The sequence below is a fragment of the Pelecanus crispus genome, chromosome 7, assembly GCF_030463565.1.
Source record: "Pelecanus crispus isolate bPelCri1 chromosome 7, bPelCri1.pri, whole genome shotgun sequence".
Taxonomy (NCBI): Eukaryota; Metazoa; Chordata; class Aves; order Pelecaniformes; family Pelecanidae; genus Pelecanus; species Pelecanus crispus.
In genome coordinates this window covers 20942531-20954662 of record NC_134649.1, presented here as the reverse complement: position 1 = coordinate 20954662, position 12132 = coordinate 20942531, and the positions used below count along the sequence as shown (strand labels likewise).

The 12132-nt window shown below is 37.4% G+C and overlaps 1 protein-coding gene across 1 annotated transcript in view; it reads left to right on the top strand.

Moving 5' to 3' along the window:
* Positions 1 to 11550, top strand: part of CIB2 (calcium and integrin binding family member 2) — a 48866-nt gene extending 37316 nt beyond the window's left edge. Inside the window, 3 exon segments of the mRNA XM_075714392.1 lie at positions 5520 to 5667; positions 5764 to 5959; positions 11529 to 11550. Coding sequence (XP_075570507.1) covers positions 5520 to 5667; positions 5764 to 5959; positions 11529 to 11550 — 366 coding nt within the window.
* Positions 11551 to 12132: the final 582 nt, after the last annotated feature.

The window sequence follows — 12132 nt, the reverse complement described above, 5'->3', positions numbered from 1 at the left end:
TTGAGAAGTCGTTTCGGTGAGTCCTCAGTTTCAAAGCTTTCCATGTAACAGGCAATGACACCTGAGAGAGCAGGTTGATACTCTTCCCAAGCCCCCACCCCTGCTCTGCCCAATCTTCACCTGCAGCTCATCCCAGCTTCCTTCTCTCTGCATCCTATTAGGTGTTTCTAGTTATGATGGGATGTTTTACCCCTTTCAGACCACTCTTCTTGCTTTTCCGTAGCTCCTTTTTAACGGTGTGTCTCAACTAACTGTACACCCTCCAAGTGTCATGAGGGCCATTTTCTCTCCATTGAACTCCAAATCTGTACCTGCTTGATGGTCTTTACCAGTATTGTTTGCAGTTTCCTGCTATAGTTGGCTAGTCAGGTTTTGTTAAAATGCCTTATATTCCCATGATACACTATTAAGTTTCGTAATATTTAAGCAATTCCATATGCAACCAGATTCTTTGGTTATTTGGCTGTTGTGACCATACTGCAGCTTTTAGTAAAGAGGTAAACTCATCGCTGCACTGTCTTACATTTCTGCTTTCTGACAGAATGACATGATAATTTTTTTAAATGTAAGCATATCAATTTAGCTGTATCTTTGCCTTAGTTTGTGCAGGGTTTTCTTAATCAGTACCCTGTAGGCACTGCAGAGAGGTTTAATGACATGAATATATTCATGTACACATGAAAAAAGTATTGATTTTGAGGAAGAAGAAAAGGGAAAAAAACCAACAAAGAAATGTGCTTTTATCGGCTCCAGGGACAATTTGCTGTTGCACTTCTTATGCTTCCCTTCCAAAGCACTACCCTCTCCTATGGAGATCTGGTAATGAACAATTTAGCCATATTTATATTAATGTTTGTCTGATAAGAGTTAATTTCTGGTTTTTTAGGAATAACTCCTGAAATGTGAAAAAGGTTTGCTTCTGATCAGTTCTGAACAAGTCCTGATTAAAGCATCCAAAGGGATTCTGGCTTTCAGTAGTCTGCAAAGCAGACTGCTTTGTGCATTTGAATATCTTCCCTAATGTCAGTGGGGACTTATGTCCAAAGACAAAAGAGAAAATGATCATCATGTTTCTGGGGATATAAAACTGAGAACCATTTTGTAATGACTGTCTAGCCTCTCCAGCTTGATTATCTTGACCTATTTTACAGCTTTACTTGCAACCTCTTATTTCCAAAATGCAGTCAACTTGTGAAAATAGGATACGGTGCTTTAAATTAATTCATCAAGCTGCAAAGCAGATAGGGCAAAAGGACAACGCAGTGCTTTTGTAGAGCCTGTGATGGAAACTAGAGGACAGGGGAAAATAAGAAGTGACTTGGTTAAGATTTAGCTGCAATCTCGGGAATAAACCATATAATAGTTTCTTAGAAAACTAATGGTTATGGTTTATTTTATGGTGTTCTACATCTGTATGCTGGAATAGATGCTACATGACATTCAAAAATGTATAGAACCACAGTTATCTGAGTAGAAAAAGTGATCGTTAAAAACATTGATGGCATATTTAGGAGGATTTCTCAAGCCGCTACTGCAGCATCAATCTGCAAAACAACAGAATTTTAGATGTAACAATTCCTTATTGTTTCTGTCTCCCCTCTCATTTTTATTGTGAGAGGACAGAAAAAGCTTTTTAACAAGTATAAGTTTAGTTAATTTTAGCTAGTTTTAAAAGGATTCTTTTTTAAAAAATTAGTGCTTAAGGAAGAACAAGCTAGGAAGGAACAGTATCATTCTCCCCTTTACTCCCTTCCCCCATGGCTTTTCCTTTAAATATGATAGAACCCTAATTTGTGCTCTTTAGAGTAGAGGTAATGAAATTACAGAAAGGATGTGAAAAGTATCTGTGAAGGTAAGCTAATACTTTCCATTGTGTAAACCACAGATATACTGCCTGAAGACACATAATATGAGAAAGTTAAAGGAAAGAAATCAATATGAGGAAAGATTTTATTTTTCATTTAGGTTTTAGAGATCCATTTGGCAAAGAGTTACTTAAGAAGTATGCTTATGTCCATTTAATTCATTGTTAATTCATCTGTATTTTCAAGATCTCTGACATGCCAAATAGATAATTCATCTTATGCAGCTGCAATATACTTATTCAGTCAGAGAGATCATGCCTAGCATTCCTAATGCAGAAAGTCCTGGGTTTGATATTTGCTGCTGGTAAGGATATGTGCATCTGTGTACTCCTTGTTTGTTACCCAATGCTGCCTCTAAGATGTCAGTTTACAACTGTTACCATGACGCTTAGTTCTGATGAGGTTTGTTCCAAAGAAAGCAATATAGTATTTTAGAAATAAAAAAGGTAATTTTTCTAACATGTTTTCTTATCCACTCTGATATTTAACATTCTCTAATATTAAACATTTAACAGATACACCAATTTTTTTAATGTGCTTTTTAGGAAGAAAGCGGGCCTTTTTCATGTATTTCATCCCAACTTCATCTCTGGCTTATTAATAAACTGACAATTTGAAACAATAGAATCAGTTGTTTTCCACTGAGCGTCTGTATGTATGTTCATACCACAAACAGGCATATTTCCAAGCACTCAGGTCAGATACTTTAGCCTTAGCAGTATCCACAGATGCACATCTGCTATACCTCCTCTTACACATCATGCATATGATGTGAGTGATCATTGCGTATCCTTTTACAATGACTCTCTCAGCCATCTGGCTAATTCTGGGGTGTTGTTTTTCATTCTGAGACTCTTGAGAGATGTGACCCTGCTGGTTTTTTGAGCCTGTTGTGTTTTTATTTTCAGGAGTCCCTCTTTTTTGATTTCTTTTTTATTTTTATTTGGCCTCATTTTGTCTTCACCTGAACAGTGAGCTCAATCTTATATATTCAGCTCAGAGCACAATGAGCTCATTAATCTCTTACCCTTTGAAATCTGTAGGCATGCTCCCTATTGTGGAATTACTTCAGTCATTGAACCCTGCAGGACAATTTGAATTTAGTATTGACTACCTTAATGGGCTATTATGTGAGCCTATGACTCTGTGGTCCCTGCTTCACCTGTCCATTAAAACAGCATTATTCCTGGCCATTATCTCAGCCAGAAAGGCTGGAGACATCTTGGCATTTAGTAGTGCTAAAATCTCTGGTCAAGGCTATTTTTTGGATCTTGATTGTCTCAGGGAATTACACTTCCAATGTCTCTTTCTCAGATCTCACCCATCCTCAGAAGATTGACACACTCACTTATATGGTTTGTCATTAGATGGGTATTTGCCTTTTGGCAGACTCCAACTAATTTCTACCATGGAAGTAGTCGTGGAGTGCAAACTGCAAGACCCAAAGACATCTCATGAGATAGTTGATGTATACCAAGTGCTTTGTTATCATGAAATAAAAATGTCCTGAATGAATCAGGTATGCTCTCTGAGGATGTGAATGGCCAGTATAGCTTCTGTGAAAAAGTATCTCAAAGTTCCAGCTGGGATGGCCACTGAAATCTGTTCTTAAATTTGCCAGGTGATATGACTTGCCAAATGTATGTAGGTGTGGTATAGCCTTGATCAGTCCATACCTTGTACCCAAATGCCTGACCACTCCTCTGTACCTGCATCCTGGAACTAGACACTGCAAAGGGTCATCCTGTAGTGTGAGTCTACACGTTGAACCAATCACCTGCAGAAAAAAGGAAGACTGCTTTCCAGGAACTGGATGTTCTTTAAAATGTCTGTGTGCACCATCACACCTCGTGTTCTTCTTAGAGAAATTAAGCTTTTGTATGTTATGCTTGTCTTCTAACACAAATCCTTAAACCTTTTAATTATTTTGAGGCTATTAAAAAAAATGTATCTTAGTTATCTCTGTGGGTGACAAATTTCATTATGCTTCCAAGTTCCCCCTGTGATTTCAGTTGAACATCTTTATCTTCAGCTCTTGTAAGCTGCCGCACTCCATTTAACCGTTGTCAAATTTCACTTCAGAGGCAGCTGCATATTAGTGTAAGTAGCCCAATTCTTGTAAGGTACTTTATGTTCCTTTAAATGAAGGATACTACATAAATGTACAACATCAATCTGTTTGCGTAACTGCTTTGTACATGCTGCTGGTATATTTTTTAGTCTCCACAGGTGTGCAGAAAATGTGTTCTATAGATGCATATGTTCTGTGTGAGTTATCAAGAAAGAATTCAAGTAAACTGAAAAATAACATTTGCTGGTCACTTACCTCTCAAATACAGCTGTTTTATGAAATTTCATTTAAAATAATTGGATGGTTTATGAATACCTGTTAGCTAATTACACTTTCAGAAGAAAAGAAATTAAATGGATATATGTTTGAGCTCTGAGCTTTCACAATACTGCTTCTTTTAAAGCCAAAGAAAATGCTGCATGAATATTAAAAATAATGAACATGATATGCCACCACCAAAGCTGTTTACATTTATAGGAGATCAATATGTTAATCGGTGTCTTGGCTTCAGATGAGATCTGTAGAACAACTTTGATGAGATGCTGCTCGCAGCCCAAATGATGTTTGTGTGTTTTATTCATATTCAACTGAATTGAATTGATTTTCCCAGTTTTATAGACAAAGCTACAAATTCATCTTGGGTTTTTGTATAGCTGTGAGAAAGATGTTGTTTTGTTACTATAAAAACATTTGGTTTGGACTTCAGAGTACTAAAGCAGCTTTTCTTATGCTTGCTTGTGTGTTTATGGTTTTAGAGTATTGTCTTATTCCGAATAGCCTTGACACCAGCTGGGTTGGTACAGTGCTAGAAAAGGATCTTAGGATCATCTCCTGCAGAGATGAAATTTCATTTAAAACTCTGGAATTCATAGTCATTTCAACCAGAGGTTGGACATTGACATGTATCAGATTGAAAATGAAAGACTTTCTACAAGATCCTACTGGAATGTGACTCTGCATCCTTAATGAGCAGACATGGTTTGGTTGATGGTTGATTGATGGTTCCACATCAATCAGGTGTGGAATGCAGATACTTACTTTTTAAGGTGGTTTCATAAATAATATTTGTTCCTCCAGCCTTCAGTCAGGTGCCACCAGAAGGCATAAAGACCCTGCTTGTTTCATTGGCTTTCCACCTTGGTCTCTCTGTTTCCTTCCCCTCCTGTCATCCTCTGTATGTGCTAGCTTCTTAATGTAGGAGCTGTAACCCTCCTGACCGTGTCAGTCTGACACCCTGTCACGAACCTGTTACGTGAATAATGATCTTCACACTCTTAATACCTTTACCCTAACATTTATAAAGCATGTGTTCCACACAGGAGAAATGAGATGAGCACCAGTTTAGAGAGAATGAATAACAAAGGAGCTGAGAAAATCTGGGCGAGAAGTGGTACTATGCAGCAGCATGTTCTGCAGACACTTTCTGCTAAAGCACACACATGTAAATTTGTAGATGCATTTTGGATAAAAGTTGTCTTCAAGAGCCAACCGTGGAATTACATACTAATAATCATTTACAGGGAGTCTGCAGGTTTTTTGATTTTCCAAATACTAAAAAATAAATATATATCCATTTTCCATAGGAGAATCCCTTCAAGGAAAGGATTGTGGAATCTTTCTCAGAAGATGGAGCGGGGAGCCTCAGCTTCAATGATTTTGTGGATATGTTCTCTGTGCTCAGTGAAATGGCTCCCAGAGAGCTTAAAGCAATCTATGCCTTTAAGATCTATGGTACTGTATTGGGATGCTTTTGCATGCCTTTTTTGTTTGAAGTAAATGAGTATGAGAGTTGTTGGTGATCTTTTCTTTGTTTCTTCTATTGTTTAGATTTTAACACAGATAACTTCATTTGTAAATCAGACTTGGAAAAAACCCTCAATAAGCTGACTCGAGAAGAGCTAACAGCAGAAGAAATCACTCTAGTTTGTGAGAAAGTGATAGAAGAAGCTGACATGGATGGTGATGGGAAACTAGGATTTGCAGATTTTGAAAACATGATTTCCAAAGCACCAGACTTTCTCAGGTATTGTTTGAAGAAAAAGATAGTCTCTTGCATATTTTCAGGCATCTTTTTAGGATATCACTGTGTAGTGTAATACAAGAAATGTCAGACATAAGTGCTTTACCAAAGAGCTGACTAGAGGATGACTTCTTACCCTAACTCAGTTTACTTTTCTAGAGCATATTTCACTTCTCTAATAACTTGAAGACTAAGAGCTCAATGACTTCTAATTATCTCCATTTTTTTCCCCCTGTTTGTTTCTGTGGTTTCTTCAGGAAAATATTTTGATTTATTATAAGCTCAAATTCATATTGTTCTCAAGCCTATAGAGAGGATCCATGCTGTCTGAATAGGAATGTATGTAAATACTGTGTACATGTTACAAATATACATGGAAACACATTGATCTTTTGTGCTGAGAAGGTGAGAGCTAGAGGACATTACAGTGGTACAGTTCATGCTGGTAGCAGAAAATCAATTAAAATTATTAATTACTGCAGTCTTTCTTCGATCCACTGTTAATCAGAACAGTCTCTTTCTTTCATAAATGAAATTTCTAAGGATAGATGTTATAACAAAATGATTCTACAATAAAGGATGAGGACATGATCCCTGTGAGCACTGAGAAACATCAGCATCTCGAGAGGATATGCTACAAAGTCAATGTCAATGTCTTTTATACGTTAGAAACATATCAGGCATTCCTTGACTAGTCAAGTGTATCAACAGAAACTCATTTAGAACAAGATAAGTATCATCATTATGGTGAGGCTCAGCTGAGTAGGTATTCTAATATTTTGTTTACATATATTTCCAGCTAAGAAAATGTTTTCTTTATACTGTTACCCATATAGAAGCTGATGGGGTCAGGTAGAATTTCCTTTAATCAATGAAAAGGCCTGTACCTACAAATCTGGTGGAGATCAGAGATCAAATGTGAAGAATTGAAGGCAGATCTGAAGACTCAGCAGAAGCTGTAGCTTCAGAAGTTTCCTGTGCCATGACTGACTTTACTGCGGTGTTGTAGAAGCTTGCAAACTGCTGACTGAGAATTCCAAGCAGAGGATGCTGTGCAATCCAGTCATTTCCTGAGAAAGTAGCAGAGAGGAATGTTTGCCGCTGTAGCTATTGGAATGACTGCAATAATTATTTTTCTTTTCCAAGTTTGTGATGTTTTGGGAAGCTGAGGAAATGAGTTGGTTGGAAGACCTGAGTGCTGGGTTCTCAACAGGGCAAGAAGATGAGTAAAAAGAGGGATGAAGTGAAAAGTACAAAGCTTGTTATAGGTTAGGTAAAGAGAAAATAGAGAGGGAGGGATCACTGACAATACTGATAATCTCAAAGCACCAGGCTGCCAAGTATTGGAAGACTGATCATCCAGTTGCTCAGTTTAAACACATATACTTTGATCCGTGTCTGTGCCATGGTGAACTCATGTTATCAAGATGTGGCCTTGATGTTCAAGGCAGCGATGTGTGTATTTAAGGTAGATTTTTACCATCCCTGGCTTCAAGGGACTTGGTAACTTCCCTCTCCTTACAGGTCCAGGAAGTTAGCTGGGTCACAGGATTCAGCTCTGAAGTCCTCAGGCTTAAGAACTCCTGATGTGACATGACCTAAAGAAGAGTTCCTTCCACCTTCTAGCTGAAACACTGGTTTAGAGCCTCTGACTGTTAACTCAGCAACATGGTTTTTAACCTTTGACCCTATATTGCAAAATGAGGGTGTAAATGGAAAAAGTCTCAGAGCTGAGAAGAGAATGTGTAGTTTCTCTGATTTGGTTTCTGTTTCAGCCAGAGTTAATAGCTGCAGGAAAAGAAAGTGACAAGGTCATGAGACCACTTTTATCCATACCAATCTGTATGGAAAACTTGATACCTCTCCCTTATTACAGTTTACTGTTCCTTTTGCCTGTAAAGGTATTTTATTTTTTGAGGACATTCTTAGTCATATTTTTGCTGTATGCAGTACATCATAGGCTGACATATTTGTTAATACTGAACTTCCTGTTCTGAGCCACTTACTGTTATTTTTTAAATACTGTGTAATTGTTGCATTCTAAAGGGAGACAGTGATTTGACTTTTGGAATGGGATCCATTGAATTTTAATAGCTAATAGCCACAATAGCTAACACCAAGGTCTGACTGGGGACTGACACTAAACCAGTGCCCTCTGATAGTACCCAGTGCATGCTAGAGTGTGACATGGGACAAGAATGCAATTCCTGTAGCTGATCTCTCACCACATAAAACCTAGTTCCTATTCATTGAGTTCAATTATACCATAACAGTCTTGGACACATTACCTATTCGTTTAATGAAACAATGCTTTCTTTTATCTTTCTGAATTTATCTCCAGCTTGATTCATGGCCTCTCATTTTCCTCTCTTCTGTGTATTCAGCTGTAATGGTCCTCTTAAGTGATAACCATAGCCTGTGTGCAGCCAAACTGAAGACAGGGCTGTGCAGTTTCACCATGTAATATAATACAGAACATGCAAAGCACAGGAAGTGTCTTAATAGTGAATCAGCAACCCTATATGCCAGTGGTAAACTTATGCTCAAACTAACTTCTTAATATTGTAAAAGACATGAAAACATGTTTTCATTTAAATAAAACTGTCCTTTTTGAAAGAAAGGGATGCATGGAAGAAATACCAATCCATCAATGTCCAGAGACAGTCATAATTTCATTTGGTTTTGCATATCTCCACTTTTTGTGCCCAGTTGAATGCATTCCAGACTTTAAATTCAAGGAAGCCTAAGTGCCTATTGATTTATACTTTCAACTGCTCAGCAGCTGTGAAAATTAAACACCTAGGAACGAAAGCAATAGCCGCTTTTGAATACGATTGCCAGTGACCAATTGGAGGTGCTGGGTAACTGCAGTTTTCAGAGACTTTGCTGTGAAGCTATGGGCAATGAACATTTCTGAATATCTGATCCTAGAATGGCACCTGGTATGTGATCCTTTTGAAACTGTCTGCTAACTTACCAGACTCCAGGTGATTTTTATTTGTAGTAAAGGATTTCTTATTCTGTTCTTTGCCTTTTCACTGCACGAAAAGGCACTTGTCACATTGTAAGAGTATGAAATTTAGGATGCAAGGCAGTTAGGTTTTATCCCTGGCTCTGCTATTGCTTGAGCAGGTGATCTCTGCTAAGCCATAGATCATTTTGTTCTCTCTGCTCTGTTACATGGGACCAGTGCTTACCTGACTTCTGACAGACATTGGGAACTCTTACAATATGAACTATCCAACTGTAAAATATCATCATCATTAAAATGAGGTATGAAATTACTGAGGAGGAATACCTTCTTTACCCTGTTTGTGGAAAACCTTTGAAGGCCAGATTCCTGTAACAGTGTACACTCTGTTTGTGAAGCACTTTTTTCACATGGCTCAATGTGTTGGTTTTTTTAAGCTGTCATACTATCACACATACTTAGTATATACAGCAGGCATTAATTCTGGCACCATGATCCTGGCTTTGACATGGTATGAGCTAAAGTTCATCCACTGTACGTTGACTGATTTTCCTTATTACTCATTTCTCAAACCTTTACTTAATGACCCTGTGTAGGTTTAATCTCCTGCAGGCAGCCTTTGCAAGCTTTGTACTGCTGTCAAGGAAATGAAGATGCAGTGAAGTCTGTTGCTTGATTTGCATTGCTGTGGTTGAGGAATTTTTTTAAGACTAGAAAAAAACACTGCTGATTATTGACCAGGGAAGAAGATATATACCTTTTTGGCTGTTATCCCAGAAGCTTGAGTAAGCTGTAAATGATAATGACAGTTGCTAGCCAGAAAATTTGATCCCAGTAGGTTTATTTCACTCAAAATTGCTATCATTAAGAAGCTGCTTGTAGTTTAATGGAAGTATTAGCACTCTGAACTGGTGCTAGCTAAGTGTTCTGTTCTACAAGACTGGTTACACTTTCCACAGGAAATTGTTTTATCAATCATCCTGGAAGTTTAAGCTTATTTGAATGCCTAAGGGTGAAACATACTGTAACAATCTGAAATGGAGTTTGAGAAGAATATGGCATAGTAACACATGGGAGCTGCCAGAACTAGACAGAGAAACAACTGATTAAACAAAAAGATGTAATTGGAAATGCAGTATTTCTGAAACCTTTGTGGGCCTTTACCCATATAACAGTCCCAACTCCAGTCCTACCTAAAGCTGAAGTAACAGAAGCTTTTTTTTATAGGAAATATGTATCTCATAAGACCTGTCCCAAAATGCAGATTATCTAGTTCTTAAGGACTAAAATTACAGCTGGTAGCAAATTGGTGAGATGCTTAGCAAGAAAGCAGTGGAAGGGAATAATTTTGTCAGGATTTTTCACAGAATATTTCAGCTGCTTCTTAGTAAAAAGCTTAATCTCCAAAGGCCAAAATGACACTCTGATAGAAATACAAAAAATGTCCAATAAACAGATTTCCAGTGAAGTGGATTTAGATGGATTTTTTTTAAGGAGTCATGTCTAAAATGTTTTCACATACAATGCTGTGGATTTTTTTAGTTCCTAGGTATTGCCTATGTGGGACTTAAATTTTCAAGACTTTGGATTAATACGATGCTCTAGACATTTCTTGAGTTGTGAACAAGATGTTTATAATTCTTTTTTTCTAAAACCTTAGTGCCGGTAAGGTCTTTGCATCACTGTATGCTTTCTTCCATAATACTTACACTAGTATGCCAGGCTGCTATACATCGTATCTTTCAGTGTCACCCAGATTGAATAAATTCCTAGATACGAAGTTCCTGGGGAACACTGTGAACATAAAATTTTATCTCCTGCAAATATATGCCACAGAGCTTCCTTTAGTGAATTCCTGATTCAAATCAAATAGCTGTGATTAAGTTAGAGCATTCTTTTTGTAAAACAAAATCCAAAAACTGTAAATCCAGAACTTTTCAGCCTCTCAAATACTCCAAACCTTTAAAGTTTTCTTTCAGTATAGACATCAAAATTATAGTATTTACATACAAAAATACATAATAATCCCTTCTGATTTCAGTCAAGAAAGAAAGAAATATGTGGTTTATACTGTTGTGACATTGAACAGAGATTACTACCTAGAGAAAGTGAGCTTTCAGTATGCCCTCTTTAAATTGTCTTTTACTGTTCTGCTAAGACGCTTGGGAGTTTTTCTGAAAACTGGTGGCAGCAGTAAGGCATGCTGCTTGCCTGTAGCATAGCGCAAATAGAAAGAAGATAACAATCAGGATCTCTTGGTCCTAGCAAGAGAAACAACAAATTTATCTGCCTAATTTGACTTCTTTAGGAACCCAGATGCTATGCCATAGCAAAAGTGCAATTGGGAAACATTTAGCTCTGCTGTATATCCAATAAATAGATCAACTTATACTTGATTTAATACAGTGCTGAGCTTGGCCCCCTGAGCTAAACATTTTCAGAAGATGGAAATTTCTCCCAGAATGTTTAAATCTTCCTGAGAACATGACAGAAGATATCAGATTCATCACACAGCATGTTCTTTTTTGTACTTTAAGGCATTTGCCTTGTGCATAATGACAAATGTGTTTATATCTCTTAATCTTTTTCTTTCCTTTGCAGTACTTTCCACATAAGAATCTGAAGATGTTTCTACGAGCCAATGTTATCAGAAATGACTTGCCAGTCCAGCCTTTCTGAATCTCAGGCACTTTGGGGCTTTTGCCCTCTAATTATGGCTTCTTAGAACTCAGTAGAAAGTACTGAAATAATTCTCGTCCACAGAGAGACAGAAGCATCATGTGATCTACAGGATATTTGGAACAGTCACATTTTTATCTTCACTGCTGGCCAAGCAGTCTGGCAAAGATGGTTGTTGGGTTGTGGGTTTTCTTTTTTTAAATTTTTTTTTTCTTTTTTTCTTTTTTTTTAACAGGCAGAATCAGAATATTATTAAAGGTATTTCCACATAGTTTTTATATTTATGAATATTTAATACTGCTCTTAAAAGCGCAAAAAAAGAAAAGAAGATTGACAGAAAGATTAGCTTTGGTGACTTTTCCAAGGTATTTGAAAGAAAGCACGGGCCTTAAATAATGAGATGCCTCTATCACTGTGTTGTACAGCTGGGGATTTTGCATGGAAATTATCTTAGGTGAAAGAACTGCAGTCAAGATCAAGCTCCATTGTTGAAGACAACCACATCCCCGGTTTGCCTTTCAGCCAC